At 45.4% G+C, this 27,233-nt stretch overlaps 2 protein-coding genes across 2 annotated transcripts in view; one reads left to right on the top strand and one right to left on the bottom strand.

Moving 5' to 3' along the window:
• The window catches only part of LOC140735260 (mitochondrial Rho GTPase 2-like), a 44,798-nt gene extending 35,590 nt beyond the window's left edge, over positions 1 to 9,208 (top strand). The window contains exons 15-19 of the mRNA XM_073060113.1: positions 97 to 227; positions 1,551 to 1,631; positions 2,357 to 2,479; positions 6,279 to 6,481; positions 7,116 to 9,208. Coding sequence (XP_072916214.1) covers positions 97 to 227; positions 1,551 to 1,631; positions 2,357 to 2,479; positions 6,279 to 6,481; positions 7,116 to 7,233 — 656 coding nt within the window. The 3' untranslated portion in view covers positions 7,234 to 9,208. The remainder of the gene's footprint in view (positions 1 to 96; positions 228 to 1,550; positions 1,632 to 2,356; positions 2,480 to 6,278; positions 6,482 to 7,115) is intronic.
• Positions 9,209 to 13,025: 3,817 nt separating this feature from the next.
• Positions 13,026 to 27,233, bottom strand: part of slx4 (SLX4 structure-specific endonuclease subunit homolog (S. cerevisiae)) — a 43,839-nt gene continuing 29,631 nt past the window's right edge. The window contains exons 11-15 of the mRNA XM_073060106.1: positions 26,137 to 26,306; positions 21,080 to 23,370; positions 19,774 to 19,876; positions 16,836 to 17,234; positions 13,026 to 14,267 (exon numbers count right to left, since the gene is read on the bottom strand). Of these exons, the coding sequence (XP_072916207.1) occupies positions 13,856 to 14,267; positions 16,836 to 17,234; positions 19,774 to 19,876; positions 21,080 to 23,370; positions 26,137 to 26,306 (3,375 nt within the window). The 3' untranslated portion in view covers positions 13,026 to 13,855. The remainder of the gene's footprint in view (positions 14,268 to 16,835; positions 17,235 to 19,773; positions 19,877 to 21,079; positions 23,371 to 26,136; positions 26,307 to 27,233) is intronic.

The following is a 27,233-nucleotide window of genomic DNA, read 5'->3' as shown; positions in this document are numbered from 1 at the left end:
GTCCCCTCCAGTACAGTGTTGACTCCCGTCAACCAGCCTCCCTGCTGTCCCATGTGGAAAAGCGATCGTTCTAAGTGGAAAATCCTGTTATTTCAGTCACTCGGGGAAAGAAGCTGGACCTGGAGAAAGGTCAGACCCAGAGGAATGTGTTCCTGTGTAAAGTGATCGGACCCAAGGGCACTGGGAAAACAGCCTTCCTGCAAGCATTCCTGGGGCGCAGCCTGCAGGTATGTGTAATATGTGTAGTTTTACATTGTAAAAGGACCAGTAACATCGTGAAGGATCCCACCTGCCCTGCTCATAGACTGTTTGTCCTACTCCACATCCACGTCAGGAGCACCAGACTCAAAAACAGTTCCTTTCCCCAAGTAGTAAGGTTGATCAACACCCCCCATCCCCAACCACCACTACTCTATCATTCCCCGTGTACAGACACTCCTGTGCCTACCATCACATTAATCAATGTAAGCTATCTTATGTGTATTTTTTATTATTGTGTTCTTTATATTACTGTGTTTAGATCTGGAGTAACAATTATTTAGTTCTCCTTTACACTTGTGTACTGGAAATGACATCAAACAATTTTGTGTACACCCTACAACCAGTTTCAATTTCAGCTGTGGGTACGGAAAGTCTGGTGTGCAGTCACTTCCCACGGCATGACGTGCTGCGGTGCTCATGGACAGATTGGATGAGGCGCAGCAGCTAGTGTAATGGAAGATCGGGGTTTAATTCCACCACCGTGTAAAGAGATTGGTTTTATTTGTCACATGTACATTGAAACACAGTGAAATGCAATGACTAACACAGTCCGAGATTTTATGTCTTTGGACTGTGGGAAGGAACCAGAGCACCCAGAGGAAACCCACGATACCGCAGGGAGAACGTACAAACCTCATATGGACAATGGTGGGAGTTGAGCCCAGGCTGCTAACGCTAAAGCATTATGCTTAATATTGCACTACCAAACCATTTGACCATTCTGCCTGTGATGATGTGGGTTTTCCCCTGCATTGCAAAGACATACGGGTTGGGTTAGGGTTTGGAAGTGGTGGGTATACTATGTTGGCCTGGAAGCATGGCGACACTTGTGGACTGCCCCCAGCACATCCTCAGACTGTGTTGGTCCTTGATGCAAATAATACATTTTACTGTATTTTTATATACATCTGACAATAAAGCTGATCTTTAATCATAGAAACATAGAAAACCTACAGCACAATACAAAGCTGTGCCGAACATGTCCTTACCTTAGCCCTCTATTTTTCTAAGCTCCATGTAGCCATTCAGGAGTCTCTTAAAAGACCCTGTCGTATCCGCCCCCACCACCGCCGCCGGCAGCCCATTCCACGCACTCATCACTCTCTGCGTAAAAAAACTTACCCCTGAAATGCTAGCCATTTCAGCCCTGGGGAAAAGCCTCTGACTATCCACATGATCAGTGCCTCTCATTATCTTATACACCTCTATCAGGTCACTTCTCATCCTCCGTCGCTCCAACGAGAGTGTGTAACAGTGATGTTGCTACACAGCTTTATGTTGTGTTTCAGATGCAGTGTGAGATGGGTGGAGATCTCTGTGACTTTACAATCAACACGGTGCATGTCAACGGACAGGATAAGTATTTAATTGTGAGCACAGAACACTCAGCTTCCAGGTTACTCTAATAACTGGTGATAATAGATTGAGGTCAATCCGTTCCTCCAGCATGGCAGACTGTCATTAACACCACACACTGTAAGTAGATGTTAATACTGGTAGAAACTCTCTGGTCTGGCACCCTTGGGATCTGACCAATGCTGGGCCACATGAATGATCCTCTGATCGTTTCCCTCCGGGCAAGGGAACTACTATTTCTGAGTATAGACACTCTCAGGTCAGACAAGGTTACTGAGTTCTATCTGTTACCCAGAACCTCCCTGTCAGAAACACTGTTGGCTGAGATCACAAACTTTATACTGCTCAGTTAACTAACTACAGGTTAGTACAGATCTTAGTTAATTTTAAATCTTAGTTAAGTTTTAACATTAGTTAATTACTATAGATTCATATGTACAAGATTACAGGAGTTGCTGGACCATAGAATTTTGGACTAGAGAGTTTCGACATGTATGTTATTACAGTATACTGCTTTCTCAAGCTCTGTCTGTCTGGGTGCATCTGCACATGCACACGGCTGTGTGAGTGTGTGTGTGTGTGTGTGTGGGCGCATGCACATTCCCACCCAGTGTGTTTCATCCTATGTGTCTATCTTTGAGTGTGTCCTTGCCCGATCTCTATCTCTCTGCTTCCAGCTGTGACGGTGATGATGCTTCCTCGATGTCCACACACACTCACTCATTCCGCTCTGTCCTAGCTACACGAGGTGGACGTTGACACTGAGTTTCTGAAAGCCTCCAATGCTACCTGTGATGTGGCTTGCCTGATGTATGATATCACAGATGCCAAATCCTTCAACTACTGTGCCAGCATTTACAAGGTGAGCCTGGAGAATGGGGTTGAGGGGAAAAATAAATCAGCCATGATCAGATGTCACAGCAGACTTCATGAGCTGAATGGTCAAATTCTGCTCCCGGTCTGCACTGGGAGGATGTTTCATGCAAGTGGGCAGTGTTGATGGATGGGGGTGTGTATGATGTTTATGGGAGGGGGGCATGCGGGCAGGGAGGTGAAAATAGGGTCACTGCTGGTTCCCTACCCCTCTACAAGATGGCACAGCTGAACCACAGCGATGTTCTGTGGGTTGCTTATAGAACTTCCAAATATACCTCCTTTGCGTTACTCTCACTACAATCTGCAGCATATATTTTCCCTTTAAGCAACATACCTTTGAACTACAGATTTCACGATCTTCTGAAGGACTTGGTGAACTTAACTCTCAAGCAAGCTGGTATGGCACCTTTAAGCGAATGAAGGTTCATCCCCATGGCTGGAAAAAGGGTGGAGGTAACAGACTCCAAGCCAGGCTGAAAAGCAGAGGGATCCAGCATCTTGTCAGTAAATGTGCAGTCACTGGAGAACAACATTGAGGACCTGAACACAAGATTTCTGGAACAAGCACTGGATGAACCACGATATCTGTGGAGGGCCAAATCAGTGACGTTCAAGCCTGACAACCAAGTAGATGCAAGAGGGGAATCACAAACAGGAGAAATTCTGCAGATGCCTGAAATCAAAGTACCGGTACAATAGTACACACAAAATTCTGGAGGAACTCAGCAAGCCAGGCAGCATCTATGGAAAAGAACAAACAGTCGATTTTCAGGCTGAGACCCTTCAACAGGACTTCATTATGTTTTGATGAAGGGTTTTGGCCCAAAACGTCGACTATTTACTCTTTTCCATGCACTCCCCTTGGCCTGCTGAGTTCCTCCAGCACTTTGTGTGTATTACTAAGCTACAAGAGGTCCAGGTACAAGCTCTGGAAGTGACAGGTGAAGTGGCAATTCCAGACTGAACTTGAATCACTGAGGAATCCTGGACAGCTGTGGCAGGGTTTGATGACGGTTACATTTGACAAAGTGAAGCCAAGCGTGACAACAGGGTCTGCTTCCAGATGATGTCAATGCCATCTATGCTCGCTTTGACCATCAGAACAGCCCTGGTGACCCTGTGATTTCAGTTTCTGAGGCTGAGGTGAGAGGATTAACCCATGGAAAGCATCTGGCATAGGTGGAGTACATAGCCGAGTGCTGAAGATCTATGCTGATCAACTGACTGGAGTGTTGACCAGTATCTTTAACCTCTTGCTTCAGCACTCTGAGGTACCCACCTGCTTCAAGCAGGTGTCAATTATACCAGGTCCACGAAAGAAGATAGTAACTTGCATCAATAACCGTGGTGAAGTGTTTAGAGGGGCTGGTGAGGAGACTTATCAACTCTTCCCTGAGAAGTGACTTGGATTCACTCCAATTTGTCTACTGGCACAACAGGCCCATAGCAGATGCCATTTCATTGACTCTTCACCCAACCCTGGAACATCTGGACAGCAAAGATGCATACATCAGGATACTCTTTATCAATTACAGCTCAGCAGTTAATGCTATCATCCCCTCAAAACTAATCAATAAGCTTCAAGGAGCTTGGCCTCAAGACCTCCTTGTGCAATTGGATCTTCAATTTCCTTACTTGAGGACCCCAATCAGTTTGGAATAGCAACGACACTTCCTCCACTATCTCCATCGGCATTGGTGCACCAGAAAGCTGTGTGCTTAGTTCCCTGCTCTACTTGCTTTCCACTATTGACTGTGAGGCTAAGCTCAGCTCCAATTCCATATTCAAGTTTACTGACTTTAGTTCAATGTGACAGTGACTTAAGTTCAATGTCATTGGCCGAATTAAAAGTAGTGATGAATTGGCATTTAGGTGGGAGATGGAAAATCTGTCTGAGTGGTGCCACAACAATAACCTCTGACTCAATGTCAGAGAGACCAAGAAGCTGATTATTGACTTCAGGAGGAGGAAACTAGAGGTCCATGAGCCAGTCCTCATTGGGGGATCAGAGATGGAGAGGGTCAGCAAACTTAAATTCTTTGGTATTATCATTTCGGAAGGCTTGCACACAAGTACAATTATGAAGAAAGCACTTCCTTAGATGTTTGCAAAGATTCGGCATGATATCTAAGATTTTGACAAGATTCTATGGTGTGGTGGAAAGTATATTGACTGGTTGCATCACAGCCAGGTATGGAAACACCAATGCTGTTGAATGGAAAATCCTACAAAAATTAGTGGATATGGCCCAGTCTATCACAGGTAAAGCTCTCCCCTCCATTGAGCACATCTAGACGGTGTGTTGGTGCGGTGCAGCATCTATTATCAGGGACCCCCCACCAGCACATGCCCTCTTCTCACTGTTGCCATCAGGAAGAAGGTGCAGGAGCCTCAGGACTCACACCACCAGGTTCAGGAACAGTTATTACCCTCAACATCAGGCTCCAAAACCAGTGGGGATAGCTTCACTCGCTCCATCACTGAACTGTTCTCACAATTTACAGACTCTCTTTCAAGGACTCATCTCATGTCCTTGATATTTATTGTTTAATTAATTATTATTATTATTATTATTTTTTTTTTTTTTGTTTTGTATTTGCACAGTTTGTTGCCTTTTGCACATTAGTTGTTTGTCTATCCTGTTGGATACGGTCTCTCATTGATTCTATTATGGTACTTGGAGTTACTGAGTATGCCCAGAAGAAAGTGATTCTCAGGTTGTACATACAGTGATGTGTGCAGTATCTACTTTGATAATAAATCTACTTTGAAATCCCCTGCTTGTGCAAGCTCAGGTGTGACTGGGAGAGGAGCTTGCAGTTCCTGTGTGCTGCCCTTTCGGAGGTGGAGGCTGTAGAGAGGGGAGGGGCTGTTGGAATAGTCCAGATGAGTTACTGTGGTTCCTGTGTGCTGATGTTAGGGACAGAGTGTCCAGGCTACTTAGTCTGTTGAGAGTTGTTGGAGCTACATTCATCCGGACAATCAAAGGGTGTTCAACATACCCCTGACTTTTGCTCTGTCAATGGGGTGTTGAGAGTTGAAAAGAAACACAGAACACTCCAGCACATTACGGGCCCTTTGGTCCAGGAAGTTGTGTCAGTCGTTCAACCTACTCTAACATCAGCCTAACCCTGCATTTTTCTTTCATTTACGTGCCTAAGAGTCTTCCAAATGTCCTGATTGTATCTATCTGTACCCGACAGCACATTCCACACACCTGCCACTCTGTGTGCGAGACCAGCATCTCATAGCACCTCCCAATACTTTCTTCCAATCATCTTGAAATTATGCTCCATCGTATTAGCCGTTTCTCCTGTCCAATCGATCAATCCCTCTTATCGTCTTGTACACCTCTACTAAGTCACCTTTCATTCTTCACTCCAAAAAGAAAAGCCCTACCTCGCTCAACCTATCCTCACAGACTCTAATATGGGCAGAATCCTGGTAAATCTCCTCTGTACCCTCTCTAAAGCTTCCACATTCTTCCCATAATGAGACAACCAGAACGGAACACAATATTCCAAGTGTGGACTAACCAGAGTTTTATAGAGCTGCAACATTACCTCATGGCTCTGAAACTCAGTCCACCACTAATGAAGTCCTACACACCGTACACCTTCATAACTGTCCTATCAACTTGCATGGCAACTTTGAGGGATCTGTGGGTGTGTACCCCAAGATCCCTCTGTTCCTCCAGTCGAGATGCCCTGTGTCACACGCTGATTGTGTTTGTGTGCCTTGTCCTGCTGGGTTCCCGTTAACCGCAACATTTTGTGTCTGAGCAGGAGCACTACATGGAGAGCAGGATTCCCTGTGTGTTTGTGGCATCAAAGGCTGACCTGCCTGAACAGAAGCAGGAGCATGGGATCACGCCGGTGGAGTTCTGTTACAAACACAGACTCCCAGCTCCTTTCAACTTCAGTTGCAACAACGAAGCAGCAGCCAACTCACAGATCTACTCCCGCCTCGCACTTGTAGCTGCATTCCCGTGAGTATTCTAGGACATTCCCAGCCTCAGTGAACAACCATGAGGTATAGGAACAGAATTAGGCCATTCAGCCCACTGGGTTTGCTCCCCCATTCCCCTCTGCCTTCTCCCCGTAATCTTTGATGCTCTGACTAATCAAAAAACTATCAATGTCTGCTTTAAATATACCCAGACTTGGCCTCCACAGCAATCTGTGGCAATGAATTCCACAGATACACCACCCTCTGGCGAAAGAAATTCGTCCTCATCTCTGTTCTAAAGGGACGTCCCTCTATTCTGAAACCTCTGATTATAGGAAACATCCTCTCCACGAACACTCTATCTTGGCCTTCCAATATTCAGCAGATTTCAATGAGATCCTCCCTCATTCTTCTAGACTCCAGCATGTACAGGCCTTGAGCCATCAAATGCTCCTTTAAGCCTTTCATTCCTGAGATTATTCTAGTAAACCTTCTCCATTGCCAGCACATCGTTTCTAACATAACGGAGCCTAAACTGCTCACAATACTCCAAGTGCTGTCTGACCAACACTTTATAGAGCTTCAGCATTACCTGCTTGATTTTGTACTCTAGTCCTTTTGAAATGAGTGTCCTGTCCTGTGCAGTAATCGTTCTCTTCCTTTCCCCTCCACAGCCACCTGAATGAAGCAGAGCTCAGCCCGTCTTCCTTCTGGCTGCGGGTCACACTGGGAGCCACGGTCACCACCTTCCTTGCGCTTGCCCTCTACAAGGCACTGGCCCGACACAAGTAATGGGGTGGAGATTGGCCGGCAGTCCCAGAGTCGGAGCTTTGTGAGGACAGGTGACCCAGCACCATTTGGGTGGGGGCTGGAATGAGCAACAGAGCCACAAGTGGAAGAACTGAAGAAGCAGCTCGTGCTGCCAGGATTGACTAGAGGAGTAAGGCTTACTTCTTCACCACCACAGTCAGCACCATCTTGTCTCAGGGTTTGGACTCCTGCTCACTGTCTACCGGCAGCCTCCTGGTCAGACTGCTCTTTCTTTGGTGATTTATTTTTTTAAAGACACTTTTAATCTCAGCATTGATTGTAAAGTCCTCTTCAGTGTTGGGCTTTTCAGGAGTGGTTGAGAAACCAGAAGTTTCCTACACTATTTTTGTACGACACTTTACATCTGTGTCCATAATTTATAGTGTATTTTTTCACTTGTGTTCATCTTTTTCAATGTTGTTTGGGTTAGAGACTGGACGCCACAGGAGGGTCAAACCTAACTTTGCACTGATGTTGTGCCCTCGCTTACTGGATGAAGTGTGGCCCTTTGTAGCAGAGAATGAATGTTTCTCCCCCTACCCCTCACTGGCTCGAGTGTCTGTTTTTTCCCTGCCTCTGGCCGTTTACAGTCTCAGTCTTGGCAACAGCAGGTTCTATTGCCAACACCTGGAATCCATGACCAGTTTGCTGCTGTTTGGCACTGCCTGCATGTTGTTCAAAACTGGTTGAGTGTAGAAAGCTTCAGAGGTCCTGAGCATCTGCTGAGAGACCATTGTTTCAGATCCTGCCCTTTGTACTCACTGGGATTTGTCCTGATTGTTGCTGATGGTCCTGGTCTCATTTACACTAATTAATCTTCAACCCTCAACTGAGATTTCAACTGTGGTTCACACTCTAGGGATTGGAGAAAAGCTATTCAGCCCTTTGAACCTGTCTGTCACTTGGTTAGGCTGATCCCAGTTGATCAGTGTGTCTGTTTCATTAATTTGTTGATGTTGAACAGGCAGAAGGTGCCAGTATCAGCTGCAAGATTCACTTCTCCTGGCCATACAGTACTTTCTTAAAAATATTTTTTTAACTGTAGTATTGTTTAACTGTTGTAGGGTGTACATTTTTGATTAAAAAGGTATTAATATATTGTGGTTGTGGTTCAGAGGCCAAGTGCCTCGCCAGTGTCTAGCATTCTGATTGGCACTGTTTCCTGTTTCTAATCCTTAATGGACAGAGTACCTATTAGCTCACACCCTCACCTCACCTGTCTTACTGTGGGTGTATTGGATGAGGATCAGCTTCTTGTTTCAGTGGGTTAGTGATCTGCCCCCCGTGCCTTGTCCATGTCAGAGGAAATGGGGCAAATGTGGGCAGGCACAGTCCCCACAAAGACTCAAAAGCAACATGAGAAGTTTTCTTCAATGAATGTCAGGTCCATTCTCCTGCCCTTGTGTTGGACAGCAGAGCCTTTGTGGAATCCCTGAATCTAACTGCCGGCCTTGGGAACCCAGTGTGTGACAGCAGGTACCAGGTACAAAATGAGGCTGGGTTCATTTAAGCTGTCACTCCTGCCTCTATTCAGAGTGTGCTGAAATCCATTCACTCATATGTAAACATTTCTGAGAGTTTTAATAGATTTTATGCACCTGTCTTTCAAAGGAAATATATTTTTCAGATTTTATCTCTGTGTTGTATGGTGATGCAGTTGGAGAGTGAAAAGGTCTCTCAACTTTTGAGGGCAGCAGGGAAATTTCAAGGGAAGGTATCCTGGTGCTGCTGACAATGAAACTACCAGATTGTCGCAAGATTCTGATGCTGCAAATGTTATCTGTGGAGAGTAATACAATTAATCTGTCAGGTTAAAAACTTATTAATGAAAAACACAGGTTCATTATTGTCCTTACCCAGCCCTATGTGTGCACAAGCAGTGTGATTAATTGCCCTCTGAAATGCCTCATTTACTACCCTCTCAGTGTTGGATACAATAAAAGGGGATCCAAAAGTACCTGGTGTTCAGTTATCTTTCCTCATAAACTCCTGACTGCCCTCTTAATTTTCACTTCCTCTCTAATTCTCTTGTCATTGGCCCGGTTCCCACTGATATTCACAACCTGACACTTGTACAGTTCGTTTTTGCTGATTAATCCTCTGAATTTATTTTGTCAGCAAGGGAGTTGTGGAGTTATTGATGTTGAATCTCCCTGCAGTAGGAATGGGAACAAGTGCAGCATCAGAGATGTGGCCAACCTTTGATCCCAAGACTCTGAACAATCGCAGTACATTTTTCCCTTCCAGTTTAGTTACTGTAGGTTAATGTTTAACTAATAATGGTATGTGTGCTACGTGCTCTGGCCAGGACTGTTCTGGAATAGAGCCCACTGAACATAGTCAAAGATAAAACCCACGAGCAGAGTCAGTTAGCACATCATAGGGGAATTCTTGATAACTACATAGAAAAGAACATTAGAGATGTGGCAGTTTGTGTGGCCCTATGAAAACCAGGAGGGATTTACTGAGATGAATGGCTTTAGGTTTGTGAAATTTTTGATCCCTAACCCCTCCCTCTCCCACACACCCCCACCCCCACCATAAGACTAGGAGCGCAAGTAAGCCAGTCAACCCATTGAGTCTGCTCTGCCATTTCACCGTGGCTGATCCTATATCCTGTTCAACCCCATACACCTGCCCTCGCACCATTTCCCTTGATGCCCCGACCAATCAGGAGACTTATCAAATTCTGCTTTAAACTTGGCCTCCACCATAGTCTGTGGCAGAGCATTCCTCAGACTCACCACTCTTTTGCTAAAAAAGTTCTTCCCTACTTCTGTTCTAAAAGGTCACTCCTCAATTTTGAAGCAGTGCCCTGTAGTTCTGGATACTCCCAACACAGGAATCATCCTCTCCACATCCACCCTATCTAACCCTTTCATCATTTGGTAGGTTTCAATGAGATCCCCATGCATTCTTCTAAATTCCAGAGGGTACAGGCCCAAAGCTGCCAAATGCTCCTCATATGTTAACCCCTTCATTTCTGGAATCATTGTCATGAACCTCCTCTGAACTCTCTCCAACGACAGTACACCTTTTTTGAGATATGGGGCCCAACACTGCTTACAATATTCCAAGTGTGGCCTGACTAGTGTCTTATAAAGCTTCAGCATTACCTCCTTGTTTTTATATTCTATTTCCCTTGAAATGAATGTCAATATTGCATTTACCTTCTTTATCACAGACTCAGCCTTTGAATTGACCTTCTGGGAGTTTTGTACGAGGTCTGTTGTTTGAATTTTCTCCCCATTTAGATAATAGTACAGATAATAGTCTGTACTATTGTCCCTTTTACAAAAGTGCATTTTCATACATTTCTCAACACTGCATTCCATCTGCCACTTTTTTGCCCATTCTTCCAATTTGTCTTAAGTCCTGCTGCAAAAGATTTGTTTCCTCAGCACCACCTACCCCTCCACTTATCTTCCTATCATCAGCAAACTTTGCCACAAAACCATCAATTCCACTATCTACCTCACTGACAAATAATGTGAAAAGTAGTGGTCCCAATACTGACCCCTGATGAACACCACTAGTCATTGGCAGCCAACCAGAAAAGGCCTTCTTTATTCCCACTTGTTGCCTCCTGCCTGTCAGCCTTTCTGCTGTCCATGCCAGTAACTTTTCTGTAATGCCATGGGATTTTATCTTGTGAAGCAGCCTCATGAGAGGCACTTTATCAAATGCCTCCTGAAAATCTAAGTAAATAATATTCACTGCCTCTCCTTTGTCCACCCTGCGTGTTGTTTCCTTGAAGAATTATAACAGATTTGTTAGATAAGATTTCCCTGTACAGAAACCATGCTGACTTTTGACTTATTTTATCATTAGTCTCAAAGTACCCTGAAAACTCGTCCTTAATAATGGACTCTAACACTGGCCTGTCTTTTGCCTTCCTCCCTTAAAGAGTGGAGTGAATTTGCAATTTTCCAGTCCTCCAGAACCAAGTGATTCTTGAAAGATTATGACCAATGAAATCCGTTATTTCTTGAGCAACCTTTCTCAGATCTCTAGGATGTAGTCCATCTGGTCCAGGTGACTTATCCACCTTAAGACCCCTTGAGTTTGCGTAGCACTTTTTCTCTTGTAATAGCAATGGCGCTCACTCCCGCTCCCCAACATTCATAACCGCTGGTGCATTGCTAGTGTCTTCCACAGTGAAGACAGATGCAAAGTACCCATTGAGTTCATCTGACATTTTTTGGGTCCCTTATTACTACCTGATCAGCATCATTTCCCAGTGGTCCAATATCAACTCTCACCTTACTTTTTACTCTTTATGTAACTGAAAAAAACTTAGTATCCTGCTTTATTATTGGCTAGTTTGTCCTCATATTTTATCTTTTCCCTTATAGCTTTTTGTTGGATTTTAAAAGCATCCCAACCATCCAACTTCCCACTCACTTTTGCTACTTTATATGCCCATTCCTTGGCTTTTATGCAGCCTTTAACTTCCCTTGTCTGCCATGGTTGCCTGGACTTGCCATTTGAGAACTACTGTTTCTGTGGGACATATCTATCCAGCACCTTATGAACTATTCCCAGAAACTTCAGCCACCTCTGTTTTGCCGTCACCCCCGACAGTGTCCCTCTCTAATTCACCTGGGTAAACTCCTCTCTCATGCTCTAAAATTCCCTTTATTCTATTGTGATACTGATGAGTTATGCTTCTCCCTCTCAAATTGCAGTATGAATTTAATCATATTATATTCACTGCCTCCTGAGGGTTCGCTCTAATAAAACCTGGGTTATTACACAACATCCAATCTAAGATAGCCCTTCCCCTAGTAGACTCAAGCACAAGCTGCTTTAAAAAGCCATCTCGTAAGCATCCAACAATTTCCCACTTGCGACCCAACACCAACCTGATTTTCCTTATCCTCTTGAATATTGGTCCCATTTGTGACATTACCCTTATTACATACCCTTTACAATCTCAACCCCATATCTTGGTTAGTATTTGAAGGCCTATATATAATTCCCATAATGGTTTATCCTTGATTTATTTTGGTTCTTTCTCCTAGATGCAGCTATGAGAAAAGAAATAGTTTTAGGTCAAAAACCCTTTGTCAGAACTGTTGATGACCACTGTAGTTCCTCATTGTCTGAAGATCCTATTCTAATATGCTGAGCTAACATCAAGGCTGTAGTCCCCATCTGATATGAAATCTGTTTTAGTTTACATGAAAAAGGATCTAGTGCTTACATCATCAAGCAGGTGAAAGGAAATTATAAAATGTAATTAGAAAACTCACGAACCATAAATATAACTGATCACTCACCTTATTCCTGCCCAAATTTTCACAAAATTACAAAATAATCTGATATTCAATATAGACTCATAGATATGTTCATGTCCCACTATGATAACAGCTAATTCAACCTGAATGAATTTGGAACCAACAGATTCTTGTAAACACCTTTGTGGCCCATGTGATCCCAGTCCAACTAGTAATATTACTTCACCATCTGGCTGACCAAGTGAGGGATAGACAGTAAGCAGTGGCATCAACATTCTGCGAATGCAGAGTTAAGTATCTCTGGCACCATGATAGCGTAGCAGTTAGCGCGATGCTGTTACAGCTCAGGGTGCCAGAGTTCAATTTCAGCAACATCTGTACATTCTCCCCATGACTGCCTGGGCTTCCTCTCTCAGTCCAAAGCCATACCGTTTAGTAGGCTAGGGCTAAATTGGTGGGATGCCAGGTGGTACAGCCTGTTCTATGCTGCATCTGTAGATAAAAACTGGGGACAGAGTTCATGGAAAATGGAAATGCGTGATTAAAAGTGTACTTGGTTTATTATTTTTTTAAATAGGAGGTGCACTCTGCTAACATCCAGATGAATCTCATAGAAAATCTGTACAGTTCACCAGCCTGAAATACAACTCACTCCATCAGTGGCAGGAACGTATACACACACAATGTATCACTACTGCATAAAACTGGGCATCACTTATCAAAACTTGTCAAGTCTATTTCACGTACAATAGAAAAGTCAATATTACTGGTGAAGCAAATCTTACATCCAGAACTCAAAATAATCGAGTTTTTTTCTCTCTCTGCCATGGCTACAAAGTTTTGAACAATATTTTTAAATACAATTATATACAGCTATGCGGATATTTTGAACAGTGGGGCTTCTGAGACTGGGCTACAGGTATTAAAGGAGAGACCAGTGTAGGGGTTAAGTGCTGTTACTGAACCAATCCCATTGAAAGCTTTTGCTTTCCCCATTCAAGTGCATGTGGCTTACAATTATGGATGCCGACACAGATGAAAAACAATGCCACGCCAGGAACTGTCCAGCAGTAGTGAGGGGTCAGCACCATGTCTGAATCCACCAGGCTTTGATTACACTTACCCAGGATTCGCTCTACCCACCCCCAGAATGGGCACACCTTCTGGGCACTGAATTTATTTTACTTTGTCTCAAATTGTTGAGTGCAGCTTGGCTGAAAGTGACAAAGTTCACCTTAGATTGGAGCTTGTATAATACAGCAAAGCTCCTGTTACAAGGTTCCAGTGTGAGATGGGTAGGCTTAGTAAAATATCCCAGAGGTCAATAATTCTGACCAGATTAAAGCTCCTGAATTAACACTGCGTTACTCCGATGCTTTGACCCTGGCAGACAGCTGCATCTTCCGCCCCTGCTCTCGCTTCTTGCTGTGACCCGCCTTTTTCCGACCACAGGCAGCTCCCAGCTTTTTCCGCTGCATCAGCTCCTTCCGCGCTCTGGCTGTGGTGAAGGTGATGCACTGAGCGTCGAGGAAGTCCACCAGCTTGCTTTTGGAGACCTTTATGCCGCTATCTCTGAGCTGCTGGTGAAAGTCAGACAGCTCGAAGGGCTTGTACTGCAGGATGTCGCTGTATAGAGAGGTGTTCGACAGAATGAACTGCCGTATGGCCTTGTTTGTGTCGGCCTCGCGGACCACTGCCTGTGACGGCGTGATTCCGAATTCCTCTTCGGCATCTGAATCAGCGCTGAAAACGTCGTCAAATTCACCAGCCGACACCCTGGGAAACAGGAAAATTGTGCATAAGAAATGGGAGTTGTCATCTGGGTCATTGAGCCTGCTCCACCATTCTGTAAGATCGTGGCTGATCCAGCTGTGGACTCAGCTTCTTCCCCGTTATACAGAAATCATTCTAGCTGTACCTTAAATATAGTCAATGAGCTAGCCTCTACTGCTTCCTTGAACAGAGAATTCCACAGATTCACTACTCTGGGAAAATCAGAATCAGGTTTATTATCACCGACATGTGACGTGAAATTTGTTAACTTAGCAGCAGCAGTTCAATGCAATACATAATCTAGCAGAGAAAAAACAAATAAATAAAATAAAACATCATAAACAAGTAAATCTATTACGTATATTGAATAGATTATTTAAAAATGTGCAAAAACAAAAATACTGTATATTTTTTAAAGTGAGGCAGTGTCCGAGGGTTCAAAGTCCATTTAGGAATGGGATGGCGGACGGGAAGAAGTTGTTCCTGAATCACTGAGTGTGTGCCTTCAGGCTTCTGTATCTCCTGCCTGATGGTAACAGTGTGAAAAGGGCATGCCCTGGGTGCTGGAGGTCTTTAATAATGGACGCTGCCTTTCTGAGACACTGCTTCCTAAAGATGTCCTGGGTACTTTGTAGGCTAGTATCCAAGATAGAGCTGACTAGATTTACAACCTTCTGCAGCTTCTTTCGGTCCTGTGCAGTAGCCCCTCCATACCAGATAGTGATGAAGCCTGTCAGAATGCTCTCCATGGTGCAACTATAGAAGCTTTTGAGCGCATTTGACATGCTAAAATCGCTTCAAACTCCTAAAAAAGTATAGCCGCTATCTTGCCTTCTTTATGACTACATCAATATGCTGGGACCAGGTTAGATCCTCAGAGATCTTGACACCCAGGAACTTGAAACTGCTCACTCTCTCCACTTCTGATCCCTCTATGAGGATTGGTATGTGTTCCTTTGTCTTACTCTTTCAGAAGTCCACAATCATCTTTTGTCTTACTGACGTTGAGCGCCAGGTTGTTGCTGCGGCACCATTCCACTAATTGGCATATCTCACTCCTGTATGGCCTCTCTTCACCACCTGAGATTCTACCAACAATGGTTGTATCGTCAGCAAATTTACAGAAAATATTTGAGCTATGCCTAGCCACACAGTCATGTGTATACAGAGAGTAGAGCAGTGGGCTAAGCACACACCCCTGAGGTGTGTCAGTGTTGATCGTCAGCAAGGAGGATATGTTATCACCAATCTGCACAGACTGTGGTCTTCTGGTTAGGAAGTAGAGGATCCAATTACAGAGGGAGGTACAGAGGCCCAGATTCTGCAACTTCTCAATCAGGATTGTGAGAATGATGGTATTAAATGCTGAGCTATAGTCGAACAGCATCCTGATGTAGGTGCTTGTGCTGTCTAGGTGGTCTAAAGCTGTGTGGAGAGCCACTGAGATTGACCTATTACGACGATAGGCAAATTGCAATGGGTTCAGGTCCTTGCTGAGGCAGGAGTTCAGTCTAGTCATGACCATCCTCTCAAAGCATTTCATCACTGTCGATGTGAGTGCTACCGGGTGATAGTTGTTAAGGCAGCCCACATTATTCTTCTTAGGCACTGGTATAATTGTTGCAAGTGGGAACTTCCACCCATAGTAATGAGAGGTTGAAAATGTCCTTGATTACTCCTGCTAGTTGGTTGGCACAGGTTTTCAGAGCCTTACCATGTGCTCCATCGGGACCTTCTGCCTTGTGAGGATTCACTCACTTTAAAGACAGTCTAACATCAGCCTCTGAGACAGAGATCACAGGATCATCAGGTGCAGCAGGGATCTTCACAGCTGTAGTTGTCCCTTTCAAAGCGTGCATAGAAGGCGTTGAATTCATCTGGTAGTGAAGCATCGCTGCCATTCATACTATTGGGTTTCACTTTGTAGGAAGTAATGTCTTGCAGTACCTGCCAGAGTTGCTGTGCATCTGAAATCACCTTCAACCTCGTTCGAAATTGTCCCTTCGTCCACAATACTGATAGAGTACAGGGAGAGGAACGCCAGCCAGCCCAGTGACCTGGCATCAGGGATCGTTGGAGAAGACGGAGTTGCTGTTGGAACTGGGGGGGGGGGGGGGGGGGGGGGGGAGTTAAAGAGGTGTTCAAATTCTTACTAGGAGTGGGAATAAACAAGAGAAAAGGGAGCAGGAGACAGAGGCATCCATCATTGTGGTCCCTCACCTCCAGGACATGCACTCTTCTAGTTACTCCCATCAATAAGGAGACTCAGGAGCTTGAAGACCCACACTCAGTGTTTTAGGAACAGCTTCTTCCCTCCACCATCAGATTTCTGAATGGTTCATGAACACTTTCTCGCTTTCCTTGTTTGCACTTACTTATTGTAATTTTTAATTTTTTTAATGTATTGCACAGACACCTAATTTGAACCTTCAAGGACTAAGCAACCTTTAATTAAATACATGGCAGACCCAGATGTAGATGGACAAGCACTCTTCCAAACTAGTGTGCAAGTGGCTCAAAGCTGGACAAAGAACACACTATTCTCTCCGAGCTGAAATTTATCTCACCCACCTTTCTGATAGACAGGAACTCACAGCTGAGGACGAGGAGCTTTGAGACGAGGACAGCTGGTTCTCCACTTCAGAGGTGACTGGCGGCTTGGCCTCAGGTCTGAGTCCGTCTGGCACACCACTTCCCTTCTTTTTACTGGTGGCCTTGACACGTCCTTTAGAAACCTTTTTGCAACCTTTAGCTACTGAAGTTGAGCTGCGTTTCAGACCTTTAGTCCGTGACGGAACAGTCTTCGGCTGGTCTGCTGAACTTGTTCCTGGTTTGCTCAGTTGGACCGGCTTTGTTTTCAGTGAAGATGATACTTGAGTGGTGTCTGGCTGAACAGTTTGATGTGTGTAATCATAAATCTCTTTCAATTTCAGAATCATTTTCCGTTTTGGCATTGGTCGAACACCAAACCTGGAATGTAAAGTACATCAGCAAGGTTAAGAGATACTGCCTCAGAATAGAGGGGCATCCTCTTAGAACAGAGATGAGGAGGAATTTCTTTAGCCAGAGGGTGGTGAAACTGTGGAATTCATTGCCAAAGATGGGCTATTTAAAGTGGGCATTGATAAGTTTTTGATTAGTAAGGGGACAAAAGATTATAGGGAGACGGCAGGAGAATGGGGTTGAGGGGAAAATAAGTCAGCCATGATGGAGCTGCCTCAATGGGCGGAATGACCTAATTTTGCTCCTGTCTTTTGGACACGAGGTTGCAGATGGTGGAATCTGGAGCAATAAACTATCTGCTGGAGGAACTCAGCAAGTTGAGCAGTGTCCTCCACTATAACAGTGCAAATTATACTGTTGCTCACATCACCGACGTGGTTTGCCTTTGTCTAAACACCCTCAAGAACAAATTTGGATTTTTAAAAAAATCACATCAGCATCTTCAATACAATTCAGAAACCTCTGCCATTGAAATCCAGTCATTTGGGAACTCCAGAGACGGCAGAAAAATTATTTAGAGATACAACAGATTCTTGCAATCCAATGAGCTCGAGCTGCCTAATTACCCCTGTGATCAATTAACCTACTAACCCCTATGTCCTCAGAATGTGGGAGGAAACCAGAGCATCCGGCTTCCTGACTCAGTCCCTTGTGGTCATGGGAAGAACGTGCAAACTCTTTACAGACTGCAGTGGATATTGAACCTGGGTCACAGGCACTGTGAAAGCATACGCTAATGGACAGGACCCTGTGCTGCCTGAAGATGCAGAAATCTGCAATAAAAACAGACTGCTGGAGGAATTCAGCAGGTCAAACAGCGTCTCAGGAGTCTGAGGCGTGGTCGACAGTTCAGGGAGAGGCCCTGCATCAGGACAGAGTGTAGAGGGGAAAGGCGAGGGCTGGCAGACGATGGATGAAAGCATTGGGGGGGGGTGGTTATGGAGGGATAGTAGGAGATGATGGGCCAAAGGTCAGTGACAGTCTATGGTCCAGCTTTAACTGTCCATTTCTACATTCAGTGCTTCTCTGAACTACTTTGGAGGCTGGAGTTTTTAGGAGACTGACTTGTGGTTGCAACATGCACAAAATGGTTGCCATGGTAGCATGTGGTTAGTGTGACACTTTTTGGTTTGGGCTGGGTATGGAATTTAATCCTGGTGTCCCCTGTAAGCAGGTTGTACTTTCCTTCCCGTGTGCACGTGGGTTCCGGTTTCCTCCCACAGTCCAGAGACGTACTGGTCAATAGATTAATTAGTCATTGTAAAATGTCCCATGGTTAGGCTGGGGTTAAATCTGTGGATTGCTGGGCAGTGTGGCTCAAATTTATCTCTAAATAAATAAAATGCTGACAGAACTTAGCAGGTTGGGTAGCAGCTATGGAGGGGAATAAACATTTGATGTTTTGAACTGAGAACCTTCATCGGACTCACCTCCATAGATGCTGCCTGACTTGTTGAGTTCCTCCAACCTTTTGTGCGACTTGCCCTGACTTTCAGTAGGCAGCCACACTCATGGCCATTTAATTCACGATTATTCACACTCACTGCCATTTAATTCACAATTATTCACACTCAGGGCCATTTAATTCAGAATTATTTGAACTTATTGCCTCAGCTGCCACGGTATGATCTTGTCTGGTGTTTCCAGAGAAGCCACTGTCCAGTATCTTATCCATTGAGCTACACAAACCAATTACTAGAACACACCCGTGATAATAAATCTGAATCTGGAACGAGCCTCCCCTCCACAGACTCTGTCTACACTTCTCATAAAGTAGCCAGCATAGTTAATGACCCCACCCAACTTGGACGTCTCCCTCTCCCCTTTCGCATCGGGCAGAAAATACAAACGCCTGAAAGCACGTCCCACTAGGCTCAAGGCCAGCTTCAATCCCGCTGTTATAGAACTATTAAATAGATCTCTAGTACGATAAGACATCAGTGACCTCATTATAACCTTGCACCTTATTGGTTACCTGCACTGCACTTTCTCTGTAACCGTAACACTCTATTCTGCATACAGAGATACAGCAATGAACTGGCCCTTCCAGGTCACCGAGCAACCCAATTTACCATAACCCAACAGGTACGTCTTTGGACTGTGGAAGGAAACCGGAGTATCTGGAGGAAACCCACACGTATGAGGGAAGAACGTACAAGCTTCCTTAGAGGATGCTGGAATTGAACTCTGAACTCCGACATTCCGAGCTGTAGTAGTGTCACACTAACCACCTCACTACTGAGCTGCCCTTGTTTTACCTTCTCTACCTCAATGCACGACCTGATCTGTGTGAACATGCAAGAGAAGCTTTTCACTGTATCTCAGAACACGTGACAACAATAAACCAACTCCTGCTTTCCAGAAAACTTTCTCGGCTATCACCTTCACCACTGCTGGTGGGCACAGAAACACGCTCGGGATGAAGAAGCAACTCCTGATTCCTGATCGGAGATGCTTGGCACAAAGTGCAGATCAGGACCCCCCACCCCTCCCATCCTCCTCTTACTTGCTCAGCTCTCTCTTCAGACAGGGTGTGGCCATTGTTGAGTACGGTGGTTCCGGGGTGACGGGTGCTGTTTGGTGGTGTGCTCTCCTTCCACCAATAGGCACTGAAATCAGATGGAAAACAGAAAATAATTTAGCCTGTAAACACCTCAAAAATCAGCCTGATTCAAATGGAGGGACTGAAAAATGACACATCAGGAACAACACTATATAAAACTCTGGTTTGGCCACAATTGGAATATTATGTACAGTTCAGCTCAGCCTGTTACAGGAAAGATGCGGTGTGGTGGAAAGGGTGCAGAGATCCATCACGGATGCCGCCTGGCTCAGACAGCATCAGCTAAAAGTTGTACAAACTTGTATTGTTTTCTCCAGAGTGTTGGAGGCTGAGAGGAGATCTGACCGAAGTTTAGAAAATTATGATAGGGTAGACAGTCAGAATCTTTTGCCCAGGGTAGAAAGCACATTTAAGGGTGAGAGGTGAAGTTGTTTTTACACAGAGTAGTGGGTGCCTGCGATGTGATGGGGTGTAAGCAATCCCATACAGTCCATTCCAACCACATTGTCCAACTAGTTAGTCCCAATTTCCTGCATTCAGACCACATCTCTCCATGTACTTGTCTAAATGCTTTTTCAATGACACCAATGTACTTTTCCAAGGATGTTGCCAGGACTTGAGGAACTGATGAGAGGGAAATAATGAATTGGTTGGGACTTTATTCCCTAGAACATAGCTGAAAGATTGAGAGGAGATTTGATAGATGGATGCGAAATTATGAGGGGTATGGATAAGGTAAATGCAAGCAGGCTTTTTCTACTGAAGTTGGGCAAGACTACAGCCAAGGTTAAAGCTGTAAGGTGAGAGGAACATGAGGGAAACTTCTTCAACTTAGAGGGTGGAGAGAGTGTGGATCGAGCTGCCTGCAGAAGTGGCAGATGTGGGTTCAATTTCAACATTTAAGAAAAATTTGGATAGGTACGTGGATGGGAGGTGTATGGAGGGGTATGGTTCTGGTGCAGGTCAATGGGACTAAGTAGATTAATAATTTGGCACGAACTAGATGGACTGAGGGGCCTGTTTCTGTGCTCTAGTGTTCTATGACTCTGCTGGGTAGGTTTTCATGAGCTCCTCCCACCCCACCGTTCTTCTAAGCTCAAGTACAGGTCCAGAGCTATCAAACACTCCTCAATCATTAACCCTTTCATTCCCAGGTAAATTCTCATGAAGCTCCTCTGGACCCTCTCCGTTCTGTCCGATACCTGCCATTTGACAGAATCATAAGATAATGTGTAAACTTCACACTGACCTGCAATATTGTGCTCTAAAGTTCTCCGATGAGATTCAGTGGCAGGCAGCTTCTGAGACAGTCCACGCTGGACCTCAGGAAGTAGATCCGCCTCTTCCCAATCATCCCAGATTTTAGAATCCAGAGAACTAGGATCCTGTCTTCTGGAAAGGGCATCCTCTGGGTCTCTGGCACTGAGCTCTTCTGCAGACGGGAAGGAAGGTGTGGGATTTGATTTCTCTGGAAGTGGGGTGCTGTTTTTATTCTGTCCGTTAGCGATGGGATAAGTTTCCTCCCAGTTCATCACTCGAGTGGCTGTCCCGCTAGCGGAGGCCTCTTCAATGCTTGGACTACCCTCGGAGGGCCAGAAATCATTGTCAAAAGGCATTGGGGGTTCGTCCTCAAAGTGTTCAGCCTGAGCGGTTGTCTTCTCCTCGATGTCCATGATCTCCAGCACAGAGGTGTCTGTGTTTTCCTTCTCCTCCGAGCTGAGAGAGACAGACAGTGCGGCCTCTGGCGGGGCTGACGGTGTACAGCCAACGTCACTCTCCAACTCAACAACGCAGTCCGAGGTCTGTGTTAGAGGAAAAGGGGTCAAAGGTGGTGAATCACTCAACGACTGATTGTTAAAGCTGCTCTCCGCAAAACAATCCAATTCACTGGCCGGGCTTGCTTCCTGGACCCTTCTGAAGGCGTTCTTCTCTGGGGTAGCTGTCACTGTAAGCTCCTCTCCCACACTGTTAGTTTTTAACCTGGTGGATTCCTGGTTCACTGGGTCCTCATACAACATGCCTCTTTTCACGGTCTGATTCTCTGAAAAACACTGCTCAGTCTGTGTGGAGGAGCAGGCGGTTCCTGCCGGAAGGGGAGTGGCTGAGACCAGCCACGAGTGCTCTGCATCGAGGTCTGGCTGGTTCTGCTCACCATCGCTGCTGAGCCGGAGGGTCAGCTCACTTCCAATGTTCCCGTCCTGACTTCCTTGTCCATGCTCCTTAGCAACACCCAACGGCTCGGGAACGCGAGCCCTCTGCGATTCACCCCAATGCTGTCCGGCTGTCCTGCAGTTTTGCTGTCCAGCCTTGGGGACTGACAATACGTCAGATGTACCTGCAGCGCTCGGGTCAGCTTCTGGAGCAGGGGACAAAGGCACCGACTGTGAACTGGGTCGCACTGTTTCACTCTGAATTATTCCCACTTCCTCATCTGAATCGATGACCACCACCACATCGTTGGACCTGTTCTCTGCTGCAGACGGACTGGAGTTGATGCTAATGGGTGATGCCAGGTCACACTGCTGCCTCTCACAGGTACCAGGTGAAAATGACAGAGATGCACTAAGTGAGGCAGCCTTTGGCTTTGAAGGCCATTCCCCTTGCAGGGAGCCCGGAGATCTCAGACTGGCCAGATCCTGTGCAACTCCAGGAAAGCCAGGCGGTTGTCCACAGGGAGTTGCTGAGACGTTACACACTGTTTCATGGTGTGTGGGTCTGGGCGGTGAAGCCGAGCCCTCAGCTTGTGTGGATCTCTCGTCTACTTCCAATGGTGACAGCCCGACCACAGGCAGATCAGGAAAGCTCAGGCAAGCAGATGGGCTTTCAGCGTCACACGTGGGGGAGATTCTGGTGATACTGCAGTGGTCGGAAAAGTTACTCCTGATGGAACTCTTTCTGGAGGACGACCTGCCTGTTGAGGAGGCACCAGCCTCCAGATTCACATCTTGCTGCAAATCCACTGATACATCAGTCTCTGAAAACAGGCAGTCACTGGCATTACAGTTTGCATCGGATTCAAGGCTATGGTTCAGCTGAAATGCTTTGCCCTTCCAAGATGTCTCCAAGGGTTTCGAAAGGCTCCGCAAATCAGAAGCCATCTCACTTCCAGTGACAGAGTCTTCAGCAGGCAGACTTGCCGTCCTTGGTTCTTCCGCACTCGGCTCACTTTCTCCAGAGGTGTCAACCTCTCCCCCAGTCTCTGCACTGTCATTCTCAAGGCTGAGCCTCCCGCTTGTTTGAATGTTCTTCAGAGAGGTTCTCTGAGTTGCGGCAAACTGATAGAGCTCGTCTAACTCCTCGTCCCCAACTCTCTCGTCGGCTTTGTCTGCGCCATCATCCTCTGCAGCTGGGGTAAGGAAGGCTGGCTCTTCAACTTCATCCATCCACATGGACCTCAGGAGATCCTGCAGGTGGTCTTCTCTGATCCCATAATCTTCATCTTTCACTCTAGCAAACGGATCATTTTCAGAATCCTCCCCATGAGGCTCAGCTCCCGCTGAATAGGTTCTGCACATCTCATCCAGCTCACTCACAGCGAACCTGGTTAACAGAGGAAGGCGTCACAAAGCCACAGAACCCCCAGAGCTTGTTTCAGCTACGGCCAAACCCCACCCTGCATTGCCCTCTTTTAAAAAAACTGTGTAACAATAAAACTTCCACTCCGACACACTTAGAACGCTGGTGGGGTTGGACTGGCAAACTTTCCCAAATATTGGAAGTTAATCCCAATTAATAAAGGCTAAAGTAAATGGATTATCAACGTCTATAAATGTCACCACATACTTTCCCAAGGTACATTCTCCTGCAGGTATTCATATTAGAACAAAGAAATACAACAGAATCAATGGAAAAACTACAAAGACTGACAGACAACTAGTTTGTGCAAAAGACAAACTGAGCAACTACATAAATAAATAATCCTGAGGACAGGAGGTGCAGAGTCCTTGAAAGTGAGTCTGTAGTTCTGAAGCTTTGAGGTGAGTGAAGTTATCCACACCAGTTCAGGAGACTGATGGTTGAAGGGCACCAACTGTGATAGAAACATATAAAATTATGAAAGGGATAGATAAGATAGAGGCAGGAAAGTTGTGTCCACTGGTAGCTGAGACTAGAACTAGGCGACATAGCCTCAAGATTCGGGGGAGTAGATTTAGGACAGAGATGAGGAGGAACTGCTTTTCCCAGACTGGTGAATCCGTGGAATTCTCTGCCCAATGAAGCAGTGGAGGCTACCTCAGTAAATATATTTAAGACAAGGTTGGATAGATTTTTGCGTGGTAGGGGAATTGAGGGTTATGGGGGAAAGGCAGGTAGGTGGAGATGAGTCCATGGCCAGGTCAGCCATGTTCTTATTGAATGGCGAAGCAGACGGGCCGGATGGCCGATTCCTGCTCCTATTTCTTATTTCTTGAACCTGCTGGCGTGGGATTCTACCATTCACTGAAGATGTTCATAAAGCAGTACAAGCAGAAACGGCAAGTTGCAGATTCAGATTCGCTTCAAAATCACATGCATGGAAACAGACAGTGAAATGTGTCGTTTGTGTTAACAACCAACATGGCTTAAGGATGTGCTGGGGGCAGTCCACAACCTCTCACTTAAAGTTCAACGTAAATTTATTGTCCAAGTTCATGTGTGTATGTCACCATCTACAACCCTGATTTTTGTTTTCTTGCAATGAAAGACCGCACCCAACAGACCAACAGCCAAAAGTCAACAAACTGAGTAAATACAGGAGAAAATAAATAAATAATAATATAAATAATAAGCAACACATATAGAGAACGTAAGATGCCAAAGAGTCTATGAAAGCAGGATCGTAGGTTGTGGGAACAGTTCAATGTTGGGGTGAGTGAAGACAGATAGATACTTTATTGATCCCAAAGGAAATTACAGAGTCACAGTAGCATTACAAGTGCACAGATATACAAACATTAGAAGAGAAGTAAGAAAGAATAAAATATAAGTTACCACAAACAGCCTAACAGGAGAAAGTCAACACTTCCCCAGCTATAGGTTGACTCATTATAGAGCCTGATGGCCGAGGGTAAGAAAGACCTCGTACAGCGCTATTTGGAGCAGCGCAGTTGTCTTAGTCTATTACTAAAAGCGTTCCTCTGTTCAGCCAAGGTGGCATGCAGAGGGTGAGAACATTTTTCAGAATTGCCAGGATTTTCCAAAGGGGCCTTTGTTCTACCACAGCCTCCAATCGCCCGTGTTGATGCCTTTGACCCAGCACACCACCGCATAGAAGATTGTACTGGCAACAACAGACTGGTAGAACATGTGTTATCCCCTTTAGTTCAAGAGTCTGATGTCTGAGGGGTAATAACTGTTCCTGAACCTGGTGGTGTGAGCCTTGAGGCTCCTGTACCTTCTTCCTGATGACAGCAGTGAGAAGAGAGCTGTCCTGGGTGGTGGAACCAAAGGAATGCAGCTATTGTTCCCATTTGTACTGGTAATTTGTGTGATATTTGAGGATACTAACAGTCTTGGGGTGTGGAAATGGGATGCGATTGAGGCACAGTAACATTGATGATCTGATGGTGGAGGCACAAAGTGGTTCTTTCAGATTTCAGATTTATTTCTCATGTGAACATTAAAACCCAGTGAAATGCGTTGTTTGTGTTAGCAACCAGCACAACCTGAGACGTGCCTCAGGAACCGGACCCCCAGTGTGTTAAAGGAAACACAGGAGCCAGTGTGTAAAACCATAAGACAGAGGAGCAGAATGAGGCCATTCAGCCCATCAGGTCTGCTTTGCCATTCAATCATGGCTGATTTATTTCCCCTCTCAGCCCTTTCATGGGCTTTCTATGTTGGTGCTGGAATGTGTGCTGACATTTGCGGGCTGCCGCCAGCACATTTGTAGGTTGTGTTGGCTGTTCACACACAAATCCGCAGGAGGGACTCTGCAAGTCAGGCAGCAACTATTGCAGATGTTCCCAACCTGTCTTATGCCCTGGATCAGTACCATTAAGCAAGGGGTCTGGGGACCCCAAGCTGGGAACCCCTGATCTATGGAAATTAATTAACAGTCAGTGTTTCAGGCCAAGACCTTTCTTCAGTCCTGAGGAAGGGTCTCACCCCAAAAACAGTGAATGTTTACTCTTTTCCTTAAACACTGCCTGACCAACTGAGTTCCTCCAGCATTGGCAGAATCTCTCGTGTTTATGATTTCCTGCATTTCACTGTATGTCTCCATGTACATGTGACAAATAAAACTGAGTATGATTATTTTAAGATGTTCTTTACAAGTGACTTTAACATAAAAGATTAACACCACTGCTTTCTCATCACACTTACCTTTTGGCAAGTGCACACAGGTCTGGAAGCACGGCGGGCGACAGCGAGACACTGGCATTGTACAGGTAACGGAGAAAGGAGAGAACTGCTTGCACTGTAACATCAGGCAGTAAGAGTCGTCGAGTCTCAGTGGTGTTGTCCTCTTCCACCAGGAACCCCTCACTGTGCACCTGCAGAGCAGCAAGGCACCAAAGTCAATGTGTCATCCAACTTAATAAGGCTTTGATCAGACTAGAATTGTGAGCAGTTTTGAGCCCTTTATCTAAGAAAAGATGTGCTGGCATTGGAGAAGGTCCAGAGGAAGTTTGTGGGAGCAATTCTGGGAATGAACACGTGAGGAGTATTTGATGGCTCCGGACCTGTGCTCACCGGATCTGAGAAGAACGAGAGGGATCTCACTGAAATTTCAAATATTCAAAGGCCTAGATAGAGTGGAGGAGTCAAGGACCAGAGGGCACTTCCTCAGAATAGAAGGACGTCCATTTAGTACAAAGATGAGGAGGAATTTCTTTAGCCAGAGGGTGATGAATCTGTGGAACTCATTGCCACAGACACCTGTGGAGGCCAAGTCACTGGGTATATTTAAAGCAGAGGTCGAAGGTTCTTGATTAGTCCGGTTGTCAAAGGTTACGGGGAGAAGGCAGGAGAATGGGGTTGAGAGGAATAATAAATCAAACATGGTGGGATAGCAGAGCAGACTCAATGGGCCAAATGGCCTAATACCACTCCTATGTCTTGTGGTCTTAAAGGAACTGAGGGACAAAAAAAGCATTACAGGAGAACATAGAAGTGGAGCACCATTTGCAGTTTGAATGTTCACAGGCTCAAAGCTGAGATAATTGTGATAGCTTCAAATGCATTAATGGCACAAGTTGCCGTGTGGGTAGGTGTCCAGCAGGACACAGTCACAGGGTGTCGATGCAGTTGTGCGTGACACACATGTTCATTTATTTAGAGACAGCAGGGGAACAGGCCGTTCTGGCCCAATGAACCCATACTACGCAATTACGTCCATATGACCATTAACGTACATCTTTGGAACGTGGGAGGAAACTGAAACCCAAAAGGTCACGGGGAGAATGTACAAACTCATTACA

This window comes from Hemitrygon akajei, chromosome 11 (genome assembly GCF_048418815.1).
Source record: "Hemitrygon akajei chromosome 11, sHemAka1.3, whole genome shotgun sequence".
NCBI classification, from domain to species: Eukaryota; Metazoa; Chordata; class Chondrichthyes; order Myliobatiformes; family Dasyatidae; genus Hemitrygon; species Hemitrygon akajei.
This window is presented reverse-complemented; position numbering and strand designations above follow the sequence as displayed.